At 43.4% G+C, this 24,928-nt stretch overlaps 1 protein-coding gene across 1 annotated transcript in view; it reads right to left on the bottom strand.

Annotated features, from left to right (window-relative positions):
- LOC138247286 (amiloride-sensitive sodium channel subunit beta-like) overlaps nucleotides 1-24,928 on the bottom strand; it is a 139,124-nt gene that overhangs the window by 40,396 nt on the left and 73,800 nt on the right. The window contains exons 2-3 of the mRNA XM_069202001.1: nucleotides 10,976-11,112; nucleotides 6,152-6,315 (exon numbers count right to left, since the gene is read on the bottom strand). Coding sequence (XP_069058102.1) covers nucleotides 6,152-6,315; nucleotides 10,976-11,112 — 301 coding nt within the window. The remainder of the gene's footprint in view (nucleotides 1-6,151; nucleotides 6,316-10,975; nucleotides 11,113-24,928) is intronic.

The following is a 24,928-nucleotide window of genomic DNA, read 5'->3' as shown; positions in this document are numbered from 1 at the left end:
GTAGGTTGAAAGGATTAGATTAGAGTGCAGTGGACTGAACCTGGGACACGGCGTGGTGGATTGGTTTGGGGAAGAGTAGGGTGGATTGGAATGGGGTGGATTGGACTGGGCTGGATTGGAGTGGGGTGGTTGGGGTGGAGGGGTTTGCATTGGAGTGGGGTGGAGTGGATTGGGGTTGGTCAGATTGGGGTGGTATGGATTGGAGTTGGGTGGATTGGAGTGGGTTTGAATTGCATTGAGGTGAGATGGATTGGATGGTGTGGGGTGAACGGGACTGAAGTGTTGCGGACTGGAGTGAAGTAGACTTGCGTGGGTGGATCTGATTGGGATTGGGTTGGGTGGATTGGAGTGATGTGGATTGGATTAAGTATGGTGGATTAAGGTGGAGTGGATTGGATTGAGTGTGGTGAATTGGATTGGGGTGGATCGGATGGGGCAGATTGCTTTGGATTGCAGTGGGGAGGATTGGAGTAGGGGTGGATTGGATGAGAGTTGGGTGGATTGGAGTGGGGTGAATTGGGAAGGAGTGGGGTGGATTGGATTACAGTGAGGTGGATTGGATTGGAGTTGGGCGTATTGTTTTGGTTTGGAGTAGGGCGGATTGGAGTGGGACAGATTGTTTTAGAAAGGAGGCGGGACAGAGTGAAGTGGGGTAGAAAGGAGTGAGGCATATTATTTTGGATTCGAAGGGGGCACATTGTTTTGGATTGGAGTGGGGTGTATTGGAGTGGGGCAGACTGGAGTGGGGCAGATTAGATTGTGGTGTGTTGGGAGGATTGAAGTGGGGAGGGTGGGAGTGAATCGGATTGGGGTGAATGGTTTGAAGAGATGGATTGGTGAGGTGGGGTGGATTGACTTGAACTGAAGTGGAGTGGATTTCACAATTGCGTGTTAAAGTATTGTTTCGGAAATGACACTTAAGAAATAAACTATTTTGCTTTGCAATATTGAGAACAAGATATTCATCATCTTTTGGGAACAGCTCCCATGAGCAAAAACAAAAGAAAACATGAGTGCAAGGCGAGAAAAGACAACAGAAAAATAAAAGAAAGTTCGCTATAGAAAATAAAACTTTGCACTTTTGTTTGTCCTGCTGGGCCCATTTTTGCCAGTCACAAGCCTTCTGTTTGCAGGGCACTGGAAGTTAAAAACAACAAAACAGCACCCCAATCATATCGGGAGCATGCGAGGGGCACTGATTAAGTTGAATCAATCAGTGCTTGGTCCTTACTCCACACAGAGGAATCGAAATGATGCTTGGCCTGCAGTGGCTAATTACGAGGCTCTGAAGAAGAGTGCCATGCAAGCCAACAAATGGTAAGTACTGAGGAGGCTTCAAGCCCTTTGCTGTACACAACAGAGTCTTACAAGCGAGATGCATGCCCTAGCCCATGGACTCACAGGCTTGACCCTAAAAAAGGGTTTTGTCTGTGGCTTTCTCATGAGGGCTCCACTCCTGCAGGAGGAGCAGGAAGTGCTAACATGCAGGAAGGTGATTTCGGTGTTTAAAAGTAATCAGTGCTGGAATTGGAAACCCTTTATTCTGGAACACCAGATTTTGGGGGTCAGGGTGGGCCCAAAAAGGGGGTGGAGTCACATGGGGCGGAGTAATTTATAGCACTTTAACAGTCAACTTATACTTTTTTTAAACTCTGTCACATAGAAATTGGCAACTAAGAGAAATGTGACAGTAAATCTGTTCTGGCTTAATTGTTTGGAAAGGCTGAGTTTTAAAATATCTTATGGGGCTAAGCCACCTGCTGCAGAGAGCTTTGTGTGCCCAGTAAATCTCAGAGGGATAATAATGGTATGAAAACTCTGGTGGTAAAAACACTTTCTAGAGAGATCTGTGTTTTGTTTAGTTTCAGTTTTGACTCATAAAGTAGTATAGAGGGTTAATATGTCTCCTGCAAAGCACATCATATAACATGCATACAGCAGATTATTATGATATGTGGATAGGTAAGTGGGTTACTGTTTTTGACACTGAGATACTTTTGTTGCTTGAAGTACATAAATTGCAATCCTTCTAATATAGCACAAGCGCAGTGAGCTATGAACCAGCATCAGGGACCTGCAAGCAAACTGCAAGACGTGGGTTTAGAACCTTATAGTTTTTTTCTCCATCTGTTGTAAGGTTGCTGAAAAGGATTTCTTTGGCTAGTGATAAAGGTCAACTCCAAGCACTGCTTTACGTTCTAAACCCTGAGTTTGTGTCTCTTTCAGCCATGCACTCTTTATGTATAATCCTTACCTGTAAAGCTGATGTGCAACTCCTGCACCTTGAAGCCCTCTTTGCCTTTTGTAACATCCTGTACAGTGAGTTTCACTACACAGTTGTATGATTTATTGTTAATTTGAAAAGTGTGTGTATGACATAAAGTGCTCTGACGCCATATGGTGGGATGTGTAGCGCTATAAAAGTACTACATTTAAAAAGCAAATGCTATTTACATTTTTATCTGTGTAAATATTCATACATATTTATACATCTGGCATGCTTGCGGTGCACAAACAACTCTTACATATAGGCACTGCACAAAGTCAAAACCTGCCTCCAAACCTTCATTTCTCGTAAGTACTTGTGATGTGATAACAGTCTGCAGTCCTTTGTTTTCTCATTGTATTGACATCTAGGTGTTGGGCTGCAGATAGGTCCTAGCAAGTATTATAAGGATCTTCCCTACTCAAGTGGTGTAAGATAGCTCAGGATTGTGCTCGGGAGTGGGGGTGGGGGGCGGTCCCACTGCTGACTTTGCAGTTCTAGGGCTAAAGTGCTTGACAATCCCCAATAGCAGGAGGTGGTAGATGCATATGGGCCATGGTTAGCACCCAGGCAGTGCCAGCTCAGAATGGGTGACAAAGGACTGGATCTAATCCCTCTCCCACAGGATGAGTCTATAGCAAGTAGTTAGTAATGTTCTTCTCAGTGCTACATCCCTATGCTGATCTCAGGAAGAGGTCATCAAACATGAATTTCTTGCACCAATCCAGGATTTAAAGGAAGCAAGAAGGCACACTGGTCACTGTTCCCACTAGAGTATGTGTGATGGGTGCTAATCTCTGGAGAATAGGCTGTATGTCCATTGGTGGCAGAATGGTTCCTGTGAAAGGATCTGTCCTTTTAAAGGTTTCCATATACAACAACACATAGCTGTGCCCTCCTCTTCCCTGTTCACCAGTGTGAGGGAACTTCTAGTGTCAAAAGACCCATCCTAAGAAATGTCCATATCGGTTCACTTCTTGTCCATGCTTGGCAGTGGGGTAGGGAGATCACCTTCAGGACACATCCTATAATCAAGAAATATTTCATCGACAAGGTGAAGTCTACAATAGGGAAACTGAGCGCCTAGGAACAAAATGGTATGTAGCGCTGTCACTTATAGAGCAACAGACTACAGTTACATGGCCTCTACTTATTTAATGCACCAGATTTAGGTCTGCAATTGAAAATACTCAGATAATACGGCTTTATAGAATGCTGCCCAGGCTTTATCGGTTGCTGAAGACCATGAAACTCATGAGGGGCAGGGCTTTTAATAACTGGTATAGCCCAAAGCAGAATGGCTCGATGGCTATTAGTACATTCAACCAGTGAGTGTAGAATGTTCTAAATTAAACATGGAGAAACAGAAACACAGACATTGGAATGTTGGAGCTATTGTGTCATTAGATTCTTAACTTGTGCACAAGACTTTTTGAAAGAAGGGCTCCAATGTATAGGAGACACTGGGACCGAACCACTCCTGTACAAAGGAAACACCGAGAGACAGTCTCATGTGCAGAGTCTCTGTCATAGCAATGCTGACAGTTACATACGAAACCTACTCTTTTTCTCAGGTTGGACATTTAGGAAAACCGTGATTGAATGCTGTTTTTATATGTCTTTCTGTGAGGAAATGTTTGGCTAGTAATGGATTCAAGGTTACATTATTCCTGATAGGTTGAATGCACTAATATCATTTTTAAGGAAGAAGGTATGGGAAAGGATGGTTACGTGGGTTCAGGTGAAGAAGTCACAACATGTCCAGTGTGAATGTCGTTGCTCTGGCGCTGCTGCTTTCTTCTTAAAAATATAGTCACTTGCAGGAGATTTTAAGATGGGGCTGGAGGAACCGAAGGGAGCATTGTTCATCCCTGTTTACAAAGAGAAGAGCAAGAAAATATAATGGGCCTGATTTAGAACTCGGTGGATGGTTTACTCCGTCACAACGGTGACGGAAATCCAATCCGACAAAATCTAAATCCCATAATCTTCTATAGGATTTAGATTTCGGCGGACGGGATATCCATCACCGTTGTGATGGAGTAACTCGTCTGCCGAGTTCTAAATCAGGCCCAATATCACGAGTTGGGACTCATAAGAACTCAAATTGATATGCTATGAGGAAGAGAAGTAACATACTCACTATGAACTCTGGTGAGGCTAAAACAAGGTCCAAATGATCTGACTCCTAAAAAGTGAAGAATCTCTGGATCACCAATGGTAGCTGACGTTTTAAGGATTCCTTCATAAAAAAATCTTCATAAAAAGATGCAGTGGTGCATTGGTAACAACTAATTAAAACTAGTTAGTACCTCCAAATTTGATATAGCGTAGGGATCAAAGTTATAGCAAAAACTAACCAGAGTTGCTTTGGGTAAGCAACTCTCTTCAGGTGTAGCTGTCATTCGTGTAACATGTGCAGTTGCATTGGGAACAGGGGCTTGAGCGGCCCAATGTACCACAATTGTAGCTGTCATTTAGTACCCAAACAGACATTGGTCATTTTCATTGCTTGTATTAGGCCACAGTGCACTCGCTGGACCACTGCTCAAAATTGCCACAAGGAAGAAGCATTACATATGATTTTGGCACTGAAAGGACACAATGAGCCCTTTTAGAAGTTTTTGTTTTAAAGAAAAGATGTATTTAAATTGAAAACAAATGTGCATATTTGTAGCAGAATTTATCTCACTCCACAGGAAACATTCTTGCTAAAAAGTACCTTGATAAAAATGTCCATGACTTCAGGACTGGTACTTCAGAAGCCACTCCATTCTTTGTAGTTGTAGGAGGCTAGCCACAATCTAATTTCTGGTCCACAGTAGATGTATGTTTCAGCTGCCTCATGGGGTTTCTCTGCAGAAGCACATTGACTTTGTCTACAGCACCTTCTACAATGCCCAGACACAGAAATTAAGTTTCGCAGGGAAGGGTTGGAGAAATGATTGTTTTATTCAGCAAGCCACAGCACGTTTCTCTGATGTAAAACCTCCACCCACAAGAGACAACTTTCACAGGGGCAGGCACACATCACTGGCAGATCCAAGACTCCAGTATTCTTGAAGGGCAAAAAACTGCTACCATGGAGCAGCATTCCAAATCCCAGAGATTTAGTACAGAGCCTGAGTAAACTTTCTCCAGGGTTCTTTCTTAGGCAGGGAGGAATTATTCAGGATAATAAGCAGGCAAGCCATCTTGTGTTCCTCAACTGGAGAGCGCAATGGGAACATAGGACATTTAAAGGATGAAAACAGTTGTCATTCCCTCTCCTATGTTCTGTTGCAATCTCTCCCATTTCCTGTTCTGTGGATGTACTTTCAGAGGCAATTTGTCCCACACTACCTTTCACCCTTGCATATTAAACAGATAGATCTGCGGTTTCCTTGCCCTCAGCACTCACATCCTCCAAACGCTGCCCTAAGCTGGTCAAGTTCCTCCTTTAAAGCATAGAAGGAAATGTCTACCTCATTTGCATTAGTCTTCTAGCCAGCCCTCTCCCTCTGGACCCTGTCCCAGGAGACTATGGGCCCTTCAATCTGTTTCTGCTTCCCCAACTCAAAGCAAAATAATATTAGAGCACTGGAATGTTGAGTGATCCATTGATGACAAGGGAGTGGCTCAGAGCTAATAATGGCTGGTATAAGCCCTCTGTAAATATGGTGCTTGGGAAATGCCACCTTAACACGAGCCACATAAAAAAATAACGCAAATGTGGTGGAAGGTGGCGCTAGGGGCATCATAAATTTGCCCCATAATGTCTCTGAGGTTCAGGAATGCCACAGAACAAAAGTCTTGGTGCACCAGTGTTCCTTCAGCACAATCCTAGATTCCCAGTACGCCACTCCTATCTGCCTTATTTCAACTTATTTGCTGCTGGTAGCTCACCTTCACTACACCAATATCAGATTCTTGCCCAGGTGGGACGTTCACTCCCCCCTCCTCCGGGAAGGGCATCTCCCACTGGCTATGCAGAGCCACTCGCAACCCGGCTGTGGTGCTAAGGGTCTCGATGTACTCACTCTGCTCGATAAAGAGCTCCATGGTGAGGCCTGTGAAAGAAAAGAGGAGAGATGAGTCAAAGAGGAACAGGAGATAGCCATGCTTGTCAGAAACAGACTACAAGTGTAGAGCGGTAGAAGGAAGGAGAGAGGGAGACAGAGAGGCCCTGGAGACTGGGAGGATGGAGAACAAGAGAAGAGTGAAGGAGAGAGAGCCACACACTGTAACATGGGCACTTGGAGTCCCCACCACCATCTACAAAGAGGCAAAGGGACTCTCTGTACAATACAATGAAAGCACTGACTCTATAAAATGCAACAGAAGCACTGCGAGCCCTTCTGCCATGTAAAATGTTCTATATTCTGCAAAGATGACTCAACTGATCAATACAATTAATTACATTGTTTAATATCACTTCTTATTCCAGGTTTTGTAGATCATTCATTTTGTGGTGTATCTCAACGCCAATCAACGTTGTTAATACCTAGCAGTTATGGAGAAGGATTGAGGGTCCTATGGTATTTATTACCATTATTGGGTGTGGAGAAGGACCCATGATTCTGGAGACATGAAGCCTTGAGGGACTCTTAAAGGCACTCTAGTCCACCTGAATATGTTGTCAATTTGATGCCATCGAAAATGTATATGTATTAGTTATGAACAAAAGTGTCTAATGAATTATTTTAAGGAGGACCCACAAATAAATTCTGACAGGAGTTACCTAACGAAATCTGTGTAGGGGATTACTCTTCCCCCATCTTTGCCTGACCTTCAGAGGCAGTGGCTTGCAAAGAACTTTAGTGCATTTGAGATGGCACTAAGCTTTCCTTTCAAAGGCACTGGCTTATTGCTAAACCTCACAAGATCTCTGTAATGCAGTCCACCTCTGAAGATGGAAACTTGGGTAAGAAGGGGTTAGAGGCACATAAATTTGTGATCAGCAAAGTTATAATGAAAACAATTTCAGGATTCGTCTGTAGACAGTGTAAAAGCAATGGCCAATGATATTGCTTTGGAGGCATCCCAATCCAAGGTTTCAACCTCATGTGAACCATTAGAGACAGGGACCAAAATTCATAACAAACTCGTTGTCCTCTCCCAAAATGGCCAGGCTCTATCTGAGATGTGACAAGAACAAGGGTGAACCCTGAAACCACCAGGGACCTCGGTTTACAAGTTTAAATCACTCAGTACATAAGCATTGACTGCTAGTCTACTTCATTTGTTTTTACTAATTTCAGATCAGGGGTCACTGTGTAAAATATAAATGCCCACTCTGAGCAGCAGCAAAAGCAACCACAGGCACTCTTTGGCTTATTTGACCTCATCAGTGAAGGTCATCTTGAGTAGGGGAGTGCAAAGGTTTTATTATATGGGCCACGTTTTACACAGTTCTTGATTATTTGCATTAATTTCATTTAAGGAGTTTCCCTCTTTCCCTTTACCTACTCCCAAGCGCAGTCATGAGTTTTATGTGGTGCTGAACCGGGTGTGCTTTTTTTCTCGGCAGAAAACTTGCAAGCATTCTGCATACCTTACGTCACTGTAAGATATGCAGAAGTCTTACATGCTACCTGTGTGAAACATGGGTGAGCCCTCAAAAGTGAATTTTAGGACAAACTGCACTTGCATACAAAATGTGGAAAATGGTAGCATGCAATATTCCCAAAAGACCTGATTTGCTCATGAAATTCTAGCTTACACAGAACGTCATGACCATCACCTGTTTTTCAGTTTTTGCAACACTGATGCAAAGGGTGCTAAAAACTCCAACATCTTGCAGGTTTGCATGCTGTCTCAAAAAGTCTTCAGAAACGTCTTAAATATCTTGCATAAAAACTGACTTTGACCTATGTGGAACAATGGTTAGAGCGTCAGTCCCTGATGCGGAGATCTGGCCCGGGACCACCTCGGCGGGTCTTGGGCTCAATTCCCTTCGACCAGATAATTCTCGCCTCCGTGCCTAATCTAATTAATGTGTCCCACTCTGTAACTCTGGGCAATAGCTTGCTTTATCTCCACAACGGCCCTCACAGAGCTTGGATGTTTGGCTTCACCCTGGGGCTGTCCAGGAGTGGGTGCCTCACAGGGAAAAGCCAGGAGGGGTTCCACAGCTGTATGCGTACAGCGCCTTGAGACCCTAACAGGTGAGTAGTGCGCTATACAAGTGCGAAGTTTTTTTACCTAAAAGATCCAATCTTCGACTCTCCCTTTTCCTTCAAATGACCCTCTCCTTCTTTTCCATCTACAGCATGCCGCCGCTCTCTCTGCAGAACCTACTCTGAGCCACATACATGCTTGCCTTAATCCTTGCTATTGTATCCCTACAAATTGCCCACACCCTATTTCAGTGACCACTATTTCTACTTTAAGAGTAATTTCCCTGCAGCCTAACAATACCTAATCTCCTGTAGCTCATCTATTAATATCACAATCTATGCATAAATTGCCAAACCCAGAACACATCTAACTCCTAATAATTTATTCTTCCACATAGAAACTGGAGTAAATGCATGTGTTGGTTACCTTAAGAGAAAAAGACTAATTACAATAGCCAACAATACCCCAAAAAATACTAACCCTGGGTTGCAAGCCAGTGTTACAAAGTTCTACAATACCTCTTCAGGGTAGTAAGTACTATATAAATGCAGTTACAATACAATATAATATATAACTTTCCTACCTCATACTTTTACTAATTCCATAACACTTGGTAGTTGGGCAGTTGATTGCAGTTCATACGGACTGCATAAAAATGTCCTTATACTGCTTGAAACTCTCACACCAAGAAAAAAACTTCTATGAGTCATGTCCATGGCCCAGTACCGCACCAGTGCCCAATATTAAATCACCTGTCATCAACTGATCAGGCGAAAAATTACAGAAGAGATCTGCCTCATGTCGCTGGCCAATGTAAGACTTTAATTTAATCCACCACTGTAAGCCCCAACTAGTTATGTTCTATGAAAGTGTTGAGACCTCACAATGGCAATCACACATAGGGTGATAGTTAGGAAGTCCATCTCAGCAGTTCTCTGATCCATGTCTCTCTCGAACCAATGCCTGCTCAGGACCATAAACTTTAAACTTTCAACAAGAAATCTTAGAATGGACAACCCAGTGCAGTAATCCACTCAGGGGAGTATGAAAATAGGAAATACCATAAGGACCTGCAAACCTGCTTAAAGCTTCCAGCTTACTGAAAACCATAACTGCACACATTTTCATCCTTCACACTGCTAGGCGCTGCGTCCTATAACTTGATAACCACACCTCTGTGGTCATCTTGCATGACGTGGAAACACTTCCCACATAGGATCAAAACAAGATTACATTCTTACACCCACACACCCTACACAGTGTAGAAGGCTCTCGAGATAGGCAAGTGCACTGGCACCCCACATTGGGGTAGTAGGCGCTACATAATTGTTGAAATACAACACAATACAATACACCACTAATCTTGATTTCCTAAAGTAAGTCATGTGGGCATTCCTGTGCATTTTACAGAGACTCACTATGTAAAAAAAGGAATGGGTGGCAGGAGCTAATATAATGTTAGTTCCCTTTGGTGCATTATATTTCACCGTTTTTAAATTGCCTGTCTAATCACAGATAGTAGCCGGCTACAATTATTCTTCTGGATAAAAGGATATGAGAAGAAGAGCATACAATCATGTAGTTAGCAGGCGTTCATTTCAAATTTCACAGAATATGGTTGTCTAGGTTTTAGGGCACAATCAGCAGAATATTACACTAACGTTGTGCATACTATGTACCTGAAGATCACCAAAGAACATATCACATAACAAAATAATCAGGACTGTATCCTGCATCCATTCACAGACCCAAGTGGAAAGAACTAACTCCGGCTAACAAAATCTAGTACAGATGAAAGGGGGGTGTCCAGAGATCACAGCAGCGTAGCTTGGTCAGTGAGTTTGGGGTGGGGGTGGGGCTCCAGATTTTCCGACAATCATGCTGGCATATAATGGTTAAATACAATATACAACAAGCAGGGTGCGTGAGAGAGGCCTAAGAGGCAGTAGAAAGGGAGAGGAATGAAGATTGGTAGGAGTACTAAGAGAGAAAGCATAATATTTTGTAAAATAACCTATATTTATTAAAACTTTCAAAACACAGAGGGAGAGTGTGTGTGCATTTGTGACTGTGCAGCATGTAAAAATTCCTGGTGAAACCATATTTATTTTACGATAATGCTCTAGAGATCACTGCACTAAAGTGGTCTATGGATTCTTCTACTAAGACTACATAGACCATTCTACTATAATTCTAAATAGACCCCTGCATTACAGTCATGTGCAATCTGTTCCATCATAATGTTTGATGCACTGCTCTACTTTAATAGTTCTTGGACTGTGCTGCCCTATTGCAACATCATTTACAGTTCTATCATACAGTGGTACAGATCAGTTTACTGAAATACTGGTGCTGCCATTCTACTATGATGCTCTACAAATCATTTGAGCAGAACACTGTGCCAGCCATCCCACTAAAATATTCTGCGGCCCATTCTCATGCAATGTGTTACATCCAACTGTGTGGACAGTTCCACTGAGCAATTTCAATGTACATGACTGAGGTCCTCCTTTGGTATAAAGATCTCAAGAAAGGAAGATAAGCCTTTTGGAGCAGTTGTAGCATGGCTTCTTTGACCATTTGAGAGTAGAGTAGATGAAGATCACTTACCATAGCTGACTCCGGCCTTGGTGGCATTGAGAATATCCGGTTCTGCATCCGTCGGGCCAGCACGCATCACTGAGCCCCTCTGCCCATTGAAGGTGTAGCAGTTTCCGAGTTTGGGGTTCAGCAGTGGAGTGAAGAAGCTGAAATCACAGAGACATTTTTAGCTGCATTTTGGGTGAGTGTTTCTCCTGCGAGATCATCAACTGGATCAGGAAGTCGCTGCCGAGTGGACGACTCGAATGAATGACACACTGATGTAACGGTCACCCAGTCAGGTATCCTGACACCAAGAGATTTTGGTGAGCATATAATGTTGAGATCTCAAAATCGAGGGGAGGAGGCAATAAGCAAAAGAATAATCAATTCTAGTGATAGTGGTAAGATTGCATAAAAAAAGTCTTGAGGGCTTTTGTAAAGGCTGGTGAGCTTCAGACAAATGGACAGAAGATGGTAAAGAATTCCACATTTTTGCAGCTTAGAATGAAAACGATCGATCCCCGAGTCTTGCTGCATTGAAAGATGATTAATCAAAAAGGTAACTTCCTGTAAACGGCAGCTGTTGTATATGGTTGTAAAACTTGAAATGCCTTGTATGAAAAGAGGACCCAATTCATGAAACGCCAAATGAAGTATACACGTTTTATTTATTACTTTTTCATAGAGCAAGCTGTGACCAAAAAAACCTAGGACAACAATTAAGGAAAGAAATTGGAAGCAAGGGAATGATTTTAGGTCTGTCTTGAAAGAGAGCGAAACACGTTGTGGAAACCTGGTTATTATGACTGGAAAAACTCAGAGCTGATTCAACATTGAAGCCCACAGTGTATGTTGATGTTGCAGTGATAGGTGCTGACCCAGGTTCAGTAGGCCACGAGGCAAAACACCAACTGGAGGGGGGTTATTTTGTAACTGAAGGTACACTTTCAATAAACTTTCCTTGGATGAAATAATTTCAAATCCATAGGAAATCATGAGGGCTGCTACGGAGTGCCGCACATTGATCAAAGTAGGTTTCAGGGAGGCGCAAAGGGGGGCACCAAATGCAATGGGTAGCAGGTTAGAGGTGTAGGGAGGGATGGAGGCCACTTAGATGCAGTCAGTTAGAAAAAAACAGAACAAAAGGAGAGCGTTGTGACAGATTCCTATTTTGTGACGACACAAGATGAGGATGTCATGAGACACTGTGTCAGATGCAGCAGATAGATCAATAGGTTCAGGTTGGCCTGATCCACAGTAGACCCCATGTCTTCTGTGACTTCGAAGAGGGCAGTTTCAGTGATGTGCTGAGGCTTAAAGCTGCACTGGCGGTGATCAAGGAGATTATTTGTTTCAAGGAAGTTAGAAATAATCTTGGTATCAGGTTTTTCCAGAATTTTGATTGGGGAAGGCAATAATGATATGAGGGGATAGTTGCTGAGTGCAGCTGGGCCTGCAGTGTGCATGTTTTTTAGGAGGTGAATCTCCAGTGCCTTTTTCCAGACATTTAGGACTGCAACAGATTGCAAAGAAAGGTTACAGACATCCCAGATAATAGACCAGGTTGTGTTGGAGCCAAGAGCAAAAAGTGTGGTGGAGCAGGGGTCAAGTGGGGACCTCGATGTACTAGTTTGACAAAGAGGTAATATTTTCAGATGAAATAAGCAGTAGGTCATTCAGGAAGGAGCGTGATGGAAAAGAAGGACAACATGGACTCAAATGGAAGATTTGAGAGGAGAATCAATCAATCAATCAAGGATCTGAGGAGCGCAGCTAATCACTCATAGGGTCTCAAGGCATAATCGGTATAGATACTAGAAATTTTATTAAATAAAGTTTTCAAAAGGTTTGATTGCGTTGGGCTGAAAATCGAGTAGTCAAAAGAACTTGCAGATTGGAGCCCGCCATTTCCAAGTGCAGCGATTGGCTCTTCAACCACTAACAGTACAGTGGGAGTGGAGAAGCGTGGCACAATGGTTACAGCAGCAAACCCTGATCCAGAGATCTGGCCCGGACCAGGGTTCAATTCCCACCTTAGTGGGTCTTGGGCTCAATTCCCTTGGACCAGGTAATTCTCACCTCAATGCCTAGTCTAATTAATGGGTCCCACTCTGGGCAGTAGCTTGCCTAATCTCCACAATGGCTTCATCCTGGGGCTGTCCAGGAGTGGGTGCCTCACAGAGAAAAGCCAAGAGGGTTCCACAGCGGTATGCGTGCAGTGCCTTGAGACCTTAACGGGTGAGTAGTGTGCTATACAAGTGCGACGTTTTACAGTTTTTACTGGGAAACAAAGAGAAAATGAAACAAAGGTGAAAACAGTTAAACAAGAAAAATCAAGCATTGGAAAAGCCAATAGTTCACGCCGTAGGTCACGCCTATGTTACGTATTGGCTTTGTCATTGTTTTAGCCATGTTGTACAGCACCACAGCTGTGTACAGACGAGCTAACACATTAAGAAAAGCACTAAAATGTGACAAGGGCGGGCGTGTAACAGCACCATCTTCTAGTCGGGCAACAAAGTGGGAGTGATGAAGCAACACGGAGGGCAGGTGGGATAAAAAGCACTGACACAGCCAACGCTGTCCACATCATAGTGCTTCTCTTTTGTTTTGGTGTATGTGTTTGGGGGGGGGGAGAACAACGGAAACAACCATAGTGGGATGGCACGGCGGGAGGTAACATGGAGGGAGGGTGGAGTAACACAAAGGGGGTGGGGGAAAAGCACAGGGTGCAACTAGCAGCATCCGTGTCATAGGAGTTTTTTTTGCAATGGCGAGTGGTGAGGCTAATAGAGGCAGGGTGGATGAGTGGAGGTAGCAAGCAACAACGCAAGGATATAGAGAGTGAGGGCAAGCAGCACGGACAATAACAGAAGGTGGGGCAGGTGGGGTGCAACAATGGAAGGAGGGGAGTGGGGGCAAGCAACACGAGCAACAGTGCATGTAGGCAGTGGAACAGGCAACCAGTGCTTAATTTGAGCCGGTGTTTTCCGGTGCGGGCACCGGCATTTATTTTTGAGGGCTTGCACTTATTTTTCTGCCTCGAGCATTTACTGCGAGCAAAAGACATACATGGGAAAGACGAGGATGAGAAAAACTAAAAAGCATCAGAAAGGGAGAAAGCAGAAAGCTGTAAGGATGAGCTGCAGGGGCACTGAGTGGCTGTAAATGGATTAAAGACTGACTTCAGGATTATGCTGCCTCAGTATTCCCTGCTTGACAATTCAAATGCAGCAGCCACGTGTTTCAAGGAGAGCTTTGGCTCCCTTGAAGGCACCAGCACCTTTTGATTTACAACTAAGCACTGCAGGCAACATAAGAACGAGGGTGTACAAGCAACTACGAATGGAGGGTGGAGGTAAGAAGACAAACAGCAGAGGGTGGGTAAGTACTTGAGGGTGCCAGCAGAACAGAAAGACTGCAGAGGCGGGGAGCAGAGTTTGGTTTCAGAAGTTGGCTGCAGATACACACACAGAAAAGACAGCCAGCAAGGGACAAATTGCTGAAACAGGTTTCGAAGAAGGGCTGCAGGGAAACTACAAAAAATGGATTGAAGACACAAGTGGAAGAAACAGACTGCAGAGGTCAGACCAGAAAGACATGTTTCATAGCACAGGCTGTGGAGACAGTCGAGGAGCAAGGCAAGACATCCCTTTTCTGCTGTTGCACAACACACACTAGAACTGTACTTGTTAAACTATTTAAGTATGTAAACCAGGCTTTTCTGGGCAGGATGGCTCTGTTCCATGCACATATTATTCATTGTTTCTTGTCAGTGATGTATTCTGTGGGCTCGGAGCCTAGAGGCTCCTGTTGCACCATACAGCATCACGCGCCACACAACATGTGCCACCAATAACTATGGACGTCTGCGCGCTGCGAGAGATGTCGTGCCCCGGACGCTGTTTTTTTGCATCTTGCATGGGAATGCGCTGAGATTCATGCTTTCTGGGTGGAAGTCCTGCGCATAATAACTGAGGTGACGGGATCGGAGATACCTGTTTCTCCCAAAGTTGCGCTTCTTGGTTGTGTGAATGAGATTGCGGGGCTCACAGAAGGCTGGTAGGCCTGCTTCTTCTGCTGGCTAAGCGCAGAGTTGCTATGTGCTGGTGCTGGGGATGCGTTCCTCGTGGCTCTGAATGGTTACGAGACGCTGCCTTTTGTCAAGATCAGCTGATGATCTTTTGGGAGTTTTCACCTGAGGGCTCTCGGCCGAAGGACATTTGGGCTCCTTTGCGTGCTTACCTGGCGTCTTTGAATGGGGAAGATAAGTGATGTATGTTGGCTCGCATTTTGGATGTTACTTTCTCATCTCCCCCGTTTGGAAAGCGTTGAGAGCTTACTTGCTAACGGTTGGGCGCTGTTGTGCGCGTACTATGCCTGCCTTACTTTTCTTGTTGTTCTTTTTCTGTTATTAGTCTTGGCCTCATGATATTCGCTGAATGGCCTCTCTTCTGGACTTATTGTCTGGACTGTATAGCCGAGTAGGCTGATAGACTTTGCTGGTGCGGATTGTATAAATTCAGGTTGCTTACGATGCTGAACTTGGGATTTGCTGAATAGAGTTTACATTATGTCAGGGGAGAGATGCATTTCTATACAATCTGGATTTGCACGGGTGGACCTTCTGGGTTGTTCTTGTTGTGTGTATGCAATCGTTAATAAATAATTTAATATATATTTTTTTTAATATAAATTTGCTCTGCTTTCCTTAGAGCACAAGAGAAATCAGACATTAGACTTCAAGAAAGCAACACCACGAAACCTGAGTGTTGCAGCCCAAAGGAAGCAGGAGGTGGTGTTGTGGGCTTATTGGTTTGCAATCCTGTGCATGATGTGTAATGATTGTACTCCCCAAAACAGAGAGAATTTTAAGTGTAGTGGTGGAGACTATTTACTTGGAATTGGTTGCTGTAATATATATGCTCCTCTGGTGTTGGAATAAATACTTATTCAAGTTGGCCAAAAAAAAGAAAACTATGGACGTCCTTTAGGGGCCACCAGGGGTCGCAGCTGTGACCCCCAACTTGCCTATTGCGACCACTGGCACTGCCTTTGCGACCCTTGGCCTCAGAGGTGGCAAAATAAGTGCCAGGAACACAAAGGCAGCTCATCCTTATTGATGTTGCTTGGGGCTCCACTTCATTGTTTTCAATCCGTTTTTTACTGCACTTATAGTGAATAATATATTCACTATTAGTGTAATAAAATGGAGTCCAGTTAGCTGGAATATGACCCCTTTGGTAACTGAGGTAAGTAAAAAACACTTTTAAATATATGTTGCGTGCATGCTTAGGGTGAGAGTGTGCTTATGCGAAAGGGAGTGTGTGTATGAGTGAAAGTGTGTTTGTGTAAGCATGTGTGTGTGAGTGAAAGTAAAGCTGGAATGGCATGTGATGTCACCTTTGTTACCCCTGACATTTTGGTGAATTGACGTCCACACCAATAACTATTAATATATTATTCTTTTGACTGGTAATGTTAAAACAAAAAATAAGTTTCTGGAATGCAACGAATTGTTTGACCATTCCTAATGTGCGCTTGAACATCTGTGCATTGTGACAATGTTACATCTTACTGTATTTCTCTGCTCCTCTCTCCACTCCAACAATGTAGCGGTCAGTCCTACCTCCTCAGTGGAATTGTTGCCTCACAGCCACCATATTTAATCTCACAGGGTGCCCCACAATAGGTCAGAGATGGCTGGTTCTGCCTCTGCCTGCAGCATCACTGCCTCCTGTGGGACGCTGTGAAGAGCCCCTCTCCATCCTCTTGTCTTCAGATTGCAGGAATAAGGTGGAGAGCGCCCACTCACCACATTTTTCAAAGGCTGTTTGGAACTCTGTTTATTTTAACTGGTTGTGTATGTGCGTTTAATGCTGTAGCACTTACCATCAATTCATTTTGCAGCTCTCTCTTTTAAGGACTCCTAGCTGAAACATTCATCCGTAATTTTAAATGATGGTAAGTGCAATAACAGGACGGCAACAATCTAAATAGTCACATTCAACAGCTTGTGTCACGGTCACCATTGAAGCAGTATTAAGGTGACTCTGGGAGCAACGCCCCAGCACCAACAGTATATTGTTCACTGTCCCAGTTGCACACCATCTCACCTCCTGAGATGTCTGTTCTACTCAGAGTGTTGTCTGAAATCTGGTATAGAACTGTAACCTCTTGCCTTGAGTGGTGCAGCATAATCAGGGCTACCCATTGAGAGTTCAACCCATGCACTTGAGAGTGACATGAGCGCAGAGGGAGGAAATATTAAAGGAAGACAGCTTGAACCACATTTACTCTCAAGGAGTGCTTCATGAAAAAGATCAAAAGAGTTCCCAGAAAGGGAGCACAGGGCACAGATATGCTGGACAGGCTAAAGCAAATAAAACCTGCAAACAGAAAGAAAACATATGTGAGTGAGAAAACACAAAGCCAATGGTACGCAACAGACTGAATGTTGAGGTCAGCTTTCATCATGTCCCCAATATGTCTGTGCAACCAGAGAGCTGCACTTAATGATAGGTTTCAACCTAAAACAAGCATTTGCAATGCAATAGGTCTCGCATTTGTAAGATACATGGTCATGTACCCATATGGTCAGCCTCTAGAGGGCATAACCACATGAAAACGGAATGGCAGAATGTGATGCATTGTAACCATATATTTATCTCCAGAGGGCGTTGTGCATTACACATTTTCAGGCCTAGCAGGCCTTCTGCAACAATATTACAAACAAGGATCTTAAAAACACAAACTACTCCCATCCATAAAACAAAAGTTTCCGCATTAGAGCCTAAAAAGTCCCTGAATGGTGGGAAAGGTTACTATTTTGGGTCCCCCCAACCTAGTGTGGGGACCCAAAGATGACCTAGACAGAATGTTGTGCTGAATGGTTTGGTGGTGGTCCCATTGTCATAGGACCACTACAGGCTGAGTTATGGGCCAACATGTTTTGTAAAAGAAATGCTTACAAACCATTATATAGGGAGTTTCCCGAGTTCAGTGAATATTGTTCTATCGACTCTCTCACTGTGCCAGGGGATCCGCATTTAGGATTTGTGTGTTTTTTTCTGTTTAAAATGCACCAGTTTGTATATTTTTCAACTGCTAGGCTTGTGTGTGAGTGGTACTCCTTTAAAGCGCTCCTCTGATCGAGTTCACACGATACGAAACTTCAAAAAATATATATACAAATAAAAGAGAACCCCCCTCCAGCTTGCAGCCTTTGGGCAAAGACATCCACAAAGAAACAGCGGCACACCCAAAAACAAGGAAGAGGAAGAAACAACATACAGGCACGGAACAGGAAGCAGTGAGGAAAAATAGCATTTGGAAGAAACATGGTCATGTAACTATATAGTTAGCCCCTAGAGGACATAAGCACATGGAAGAGAATGACAGAAAGTAAATCAGTGTAACCATATATGAGCTCCTGAAGGGCGAAATGCCTTTCACATTTTCGGGCCTAACAGGCCTACTGCAATAATATTACAAACAAGGTCTTAAAACCACAAACTACTCCGAGCTGTAAAGCAAAAGTTCCAGCCTTAAGAGGTTAAAAAGACATTGAATGATGGGAGAGGTTATGATTTTGCACCCCCCCAAACTAGTGTGGGGCTGCAGAAGATGAGCTGGACAGAAAGAGCACGTCACGCTGAAGGGTTTGGTCGTGGTCGCGTTGTCGAAGGATCTCCACAGGTTGAGTTATGGGCCAAACCGTTTTGTGAAAGAAATGTCCCGCAAAGCATTATGGGGTGAGTTTCCCGAGTGCAGAGAATATTGTAGTATCGGCTCTCCCGCTGTGCCGAGAGAGCTACGTTGAGGATTTCTGTGTTTTTTCTTTTTAAAATGTGCTAGTTTGTAAATTTTTTAACTGCTAAACTTGCAGGTAAGTGGTACTCATGTAAAGCAATCCTCCGATGGAGTTCGCACTACATGAAACTTTACATATATAAGTGGTACTCATGTACAGCGCTCCTCCAAACGAGTTTGTTCTCTATGAAACTTTAAAAAAAAAAAAAAAAAAAAAAAAAATCCCCCCTCCAGCTTGCAGCCTTTGGGTGCAGACAGCACAAAGAAACAGTGGCATGCCTAAAAACAAGGAAGAGAAAGAAATAACATACTACCATGAGTGCTAAGCAGAGAGGCAAAGGAAAAAAGTAGTGTGCCACACTAAGGTATATGGCTGATTGTGTAATAATACATGTAATAGGGTCTGTCTCCAAGGCAGTAACAAATCAGCCTCAAGGCGGGACAAATGTAGATCATTTACCTACGAAATCAAGGGAATTTTGAAAGGCAGGCCAAGGAATGAATTAAAGTTATGGGTGTGAGATGGGCTTGCTGAAAGCCCAGGGAAGTAGATTACAACATGTCGAGAGACAGCGCATGCGCGCTTCCTAGGCTCAACCTTAAAAGGTAAGATGTGAGCTTAAGACCATGACCAGGTGTGGAGCCAAGCAGCTCTGAAAGTACAGGGAGATAAGTGCTTAATCTACGAAGTCAGGCAAGTAGAATTCTAGTCTGGCCTGCAACTGGCCTAAATCCCAGATAGCTTTGATAGTAATTCCTGCAGGAGTAGGTAACGAGTATTTCCCTTTAATGTAAGGAGAAATGTGTGCATGTTTTAGCAGATTCAAAATTAGTCCAGTGGTTGCATGTTGAATTAGTCCTAAAGCTTGAATGTTTTGGGAGGCCTAAGCAAAGTGAGGTGCAGGAATCTAATCATGATATAGGATTATTTCTTGAACAATAAATCAAGGAGATTTTTTATCTAAGTAAGGAGTGATTGTTTTAGGCACCCTTAGATGGAAAAAGCAAGAAGTGGAGATGTGATTTATTTGTGGTACCAATGTTAGTTAGTGTTCATGCTGGAAATCAAGGTTATGAACTTTCTTTATTGGCTTGGGTGCTGGATCCAGTTCATAAGTCCATCAATCAATTGTGTCTAAGAACTTTAATTTGCCTGCCATCAGAATTGTGTTTTTTTCTGTGTTTACCTTTAGGGAGCTAATTGCCAACCACCGCTGAAACGAGGCAAGCACAACACGACTCCATCTTTAATTGTATGGATTCTGCTAAGCCGGGGCTACTCATTTATGGCCCATGGGACACCTGCAGCCCTCCTGACCTTTGCATGCGTCCCCTTGAAAACAATAGCATTGGACTGTTGTTTACTTCACTAAGCACTAACATTCAGAAAGATGTTAAACGAATGGGCAAGCATTTATTTAAAGGTTAAATGAAGTAAATAAAAAGAAACACAGAAGGCTACCGTACCACTTATTTTTAGGAAAATAAATCATGTTTAATGACATCGTACAAGAAACAAAAAAAATGACAAAGTCGCTTCACAATTGAAAATAGAGTATTGCTCTAACATGCGAATGTGTTTCACTTTAGTACATCTGATTATATAATTGGATTGAAAGGAATTTATTAGAAATGACCTTATTCAAATGTGAATTTAGAAATATTCATTCCCTACCCCATCTCTGACTATACCTGGGCTGTTTTTATACGTGGAACAACATTGTAGAGTATTAAATGTAACACACAAGAATTGTTTTGTACAGTGCACATAAAGAATGTATTATGTAAGTCAAGCTAATGCCATATCTGGTAATGAAGAATAAGAAGGCAAGATGGAATAAAATAGGTGTCTAGCTACACACAATTTGGCCAAGTGAAGAAGTCTAGAGTGATCCCCGGTTTTCTGGTTTCATATCGTGCAATACAGCCACAAGATGTTCCCATGGTCTAACCTTCCCATTGTCTGGGTATCATTGGTGTAAATGTTAACACTGAATTGAAAAGAACAGGTTGGTCTCTCAAACAGCATCAAATAGATTTTAAATATTGTAGGCCTAAGTGGTGGGCCTTGCAGCACCCCTGATTGAATTTCTTGGAATGTAGATGAGAAAGGTGCAAAAGACACAGGTCTGTCCTTTAAATAATCTTTAATCCAGTCCAGCGCGACTCCTCTGACACTGATTGGATACAGATGGACAATTAAGATGTGATGAAAAATGGCGTCGAAGGCTGCGGACAGATCAGCTGGACCAGCGCAGCGCTGTCAGCAGGCGCAGATCTCAAGCACTGCCAAGAGCACCGATTCATTGCAGGGCATGGCCTGGAAGCCTGTCCACCCATTTATCAACCCAGCGTTGCTGAAAGGCAGAGCACAAGTTATTATAATATTCAAATGGGAGCACGTTCCAAATAGCTCACTCAGTCAAAATCTATTAAAATAGCTTTCTTTAAAATAGTACATTGAATATTACTGAATAAGAGGATTTTAAACTGCCTTCTAAGTTTTCAAGAACAGGGAACGAGAATAGAAAACTGCCCTTTCAACATTTTGGAATTGTTAGGCACCTTACATATCTACCTGAAGGTCATATATTGATTTTGTTTGTTTACTTAATGCCCTCTGTTCGAGATATTCTGATGCCAGCTCGTGTTAGTGTATGCCATCTCACGCTTTAGATGTCAACCTTTTGGAGGTCAGGAAGACTTTGAATGCTTAAGATGACTAAGGGTGTCTTGGAGGCAAATCTCTCCTGGTCTGACCAGCTTTTTACCCAGCACATGGTCACTGCCACTCGTCAATAGGCTCAGGTTTTCAGGGTATCATCTCAACAAGGATGTAGCTCATACGCCGGAGGAAACTAGCTTGGAAGGAGCCTGTATAAGAGTGAAAGGGCACAGGAGGCATGAAGAAGACTCATGATGTATACCTCTGACTGAAGTTGTTTTTTTAAGCAAGAAGCCAACATTCAAAATAGTATGGATCAGATTTACAAGGCCCTATCGCCACCGGAGTGTCACTATTAATGATGCTTCCACGGCACAATGCACTGCTCCGTATTTATAAGGTGGTGTTAAGCCACTTTTTGTGGCTTAACGCCACCTTGTAAATACGTCCTCTTCACACTCAGCACTTTGCATGGAAGGGGCATCGAATAGGTGTTGCTGTAGGCGTGCCACAACAACACCCATTGCATTTTGACACTGCCCCAGATTTACGAGTTTCTGCAAACCTGAGGCAGCGCCAAAATCTAATTCCACCCCAGGGGTGGTGTTGGCATGGTGCAACGAGGAGAACTGCTTTCATTTCTCCTAGTTTTGTGCTCTTTCTATGTGTGTTGCATTCTGCAGCACACATAGAAAGAGCAAAAGGCCATTGAAGACTGTTTTTGTGCAGGAACGGGTCCCAGTGCAGCAGTCGTTGCACCATGGCACAAGGGTGGCTGCGTTGGCGCTCGGCAGCAAATTTAGAGCCGGCGCAGGGGGCAATCCAGGGGTGCGCAGTATTCTATTAAATACTGCGCATACCTGTATTTTTAAAATGAGGGAGTGCTGCACTGTCAAATTTGGCACAGCATTGTGCTCCATCATTTTGTTGTAAATCTGGGCCTTATTTTCTTATTAAGACTTTGGCAGATGCCCAACCAAACCGCTAGGGAGGCGAAGGTCCTGCCTCGTCCAGGCCTATGGCAGCCTGCCCTCCCAAATTACATACCCACCAGGTCAGTGGAGAAGTTTCACTAAAAGTGCCTCGACTGACACTGTAGAAGCCTTTTTGATAAAATGTAGGTGCTGGCCTGTTGACCCACCATGTCATGATGGCATGACAGACTGACTTAGCATTATTTCTTTAAATGCCACTCCCCCACACTCTTAAGACCGTGGGATTGTTGTGTTAAACAAATAAACATTTCCCCTGACACCCTCTGAGTTTTCTACAAGAGCATCGGGGACATTGTCTTTTTTTCCTGCACGTTGCCTGCCTTTGACTAGCATGGTGGTCTTTTGTGCAGGAACAAACAATTGACAAAACCAAGATATCTGGGTTTAATGTGCTAACACATGCAGAATTAGCACATTAGAGCAAGACACACAGGATGGAGCCAGCAGGAGTTTACTGAGAGGGATAAAGTAAATTAGCCTCTCCTAAAGTTCATTGCAGGCACATAAGCGCAATGATACACCTAAACAGCTCATAGCATTAGGTGATAGATGGATGCGCCACTGGGCTCAGCCAATATGTGCTTGTCTTAGACTCAAGCCAATACCCTGAAAAAGGATGCTTAAAGGAGGCCTGAAGTTGAAACAGCAGGCTCAGAACCTGATCTATTTATATTGTTAGAAATAGGCCTGTTTGACAGCCGCATTTTCAAAATATAGGCCTAAAAAACAGTATCAAAAGGCATACTAAGGTAGGAAGGATCTTCGCTTCTGTTGACCACGCAGTTTAGTGAAGGATGGACCGGGAAAGGGATTTCCAATGGCAGGGCCAGCTGAGGCTCCTTCGTTGGAAAGACAGTGACTTCTCCATATCTTGATGCTGGGAAACAGAAATTGAGGTGGATGGAGAATCTGCCTATTTTTCGAAATTTACCCATTAATGGCTCACTCTAAAAAACTTCCTAAGTGTGAAAATATGAATTAAGTAAGTAAAAAAGATGCCAAAGTATGGGAATTTAAAAAAGTATACAGCTCACAAATTGTAGTGAGAATGGTAGGATTCCATTACTTTATTTGCACTTCTAGTTGCTGTGAGACATACTGGCGCTCCACACGTGTATGTAAGTATGAGGTATTTCTAAAGCTAAACCTAGCTAGTAAACAACGGAGCTCTGCTCAGAGACAACCTTTGTTCTCTCTATTTACACGAAGGCAGGAACTAGGTAAGCCCCTATTGTGTTGAGGGTAGTGCTCTCTGGAGAGGCGAGCCTTCAGTTTCTTTCTGATTTGGAGGAGGGTTCGATCTTCTGATGTCAATGGTAATGGTGTTCCAGATCCTGGGGGCTTAGCTGGAGACAATCTTCTTCTAGTCTTTCCCTTCTTCCATTTCTTCAGCTCCATTCTGACAATGCCCTAGCTCCTGGTCTGCCAATGAAAATAATTAGAATTAAAATCAGCAGGGTGCCGCTTTCTACGATGAAGAGATGGCAGTGGGTGTAATAAGGGAACAAGGAAACACCCGGGTTTAAGATGAAAATTAGAAACCTAGCCGGGCAAAAGTATTCCTTTTTCAGGGCAAAATTCTTCACCCACCAGAGGTGGCATGCTGCATCATTGGGAGTCTCTTTGCACCGTGACAACAGATCATGGTGTACAACCACACATGGAGTCGTGGGGCAATCCACCATGTGTAACTGTGCTTTGTACATGTGACTTCTAATCGACCGGGCAGTACAAACTGACAGACTTGCAGCTCCTAGTATGCTGTGTTATAGTAATACACAATGACTGAAGCATGAAATATGGCTCCATTTCCAGCTCTCTGCACATGCGCAGTAATAAAATTGTGTTTGAAGTCCATAGGGTTGAACGTAATTTGAATTTACTGAGAAAGTTCTCTACATCAAAAGGAAACAGGGTAAAATGTGACGGCATTTGTAATTAGAACAAGTAATTATTGTTCTTTTGCCACTGGAAGTAGCTACAAATAAGCACAGTGCTCTATGACTGTGGCCCTGGAAGCAATAATAGCCATGCTATCGAGAGAGAGGGGGAGAAACTGAAGGAGAGATGGAAGGGAGGACAGACCCAAAGAGGCCTCGAAAGAACAAGAAGAGGATCGGAGAGTGAGGTAGGGACTAGTTATTCTTTGAAAATGTCTGATTTTTCATACAGGTCACCAGCATGGCCGCCACTCTGATGAAAGGCAGGTGTTAGAAATGGGGTTTTTGCTTGGCAGTCAGGTTACCCCCTGTCCAAGCAAAAGCCCTCACTCTAGTCAGGGTAAGTTACACACAATCCAAGATTATCCTGTGCCCACCCTCTGGTAGCTTGGCACGAGAAGTCAGGCTTAACTTAGAAGGCAATGTGTAAAGTATTTGTGCAATAAATCATACAATACCACCATACAGTACCACAAAAATACACCACACAGTGTTTAGAAAAATATATAATATTTATCAGGATAATTGTAGGTCAAAACGAATAAAGTTGCAATGTGAATTTGTAGAG

The sequence above is a fragment of the Pleurodeles waltl genome, chromosome 7 (assembly GCF_031143425.1).
Source record: "Pleurodeles waltl isolate 20211129_DDA chromosome 7, aPleWal1.hap1.20221129, whole genome shotgun sequence".
Taxonomy (NCBI): Eukaryota; Metazoa; Chordata; class Amphibia; order Caudata; family Salamandridae; genus Pleurodeles; species Pleurodeles waltl.
The sequence above is the reverse complement of the archived record's forward strand: the minus strand, read 5'-3'. Positions and strand labels throughout refer to the sequence as shown.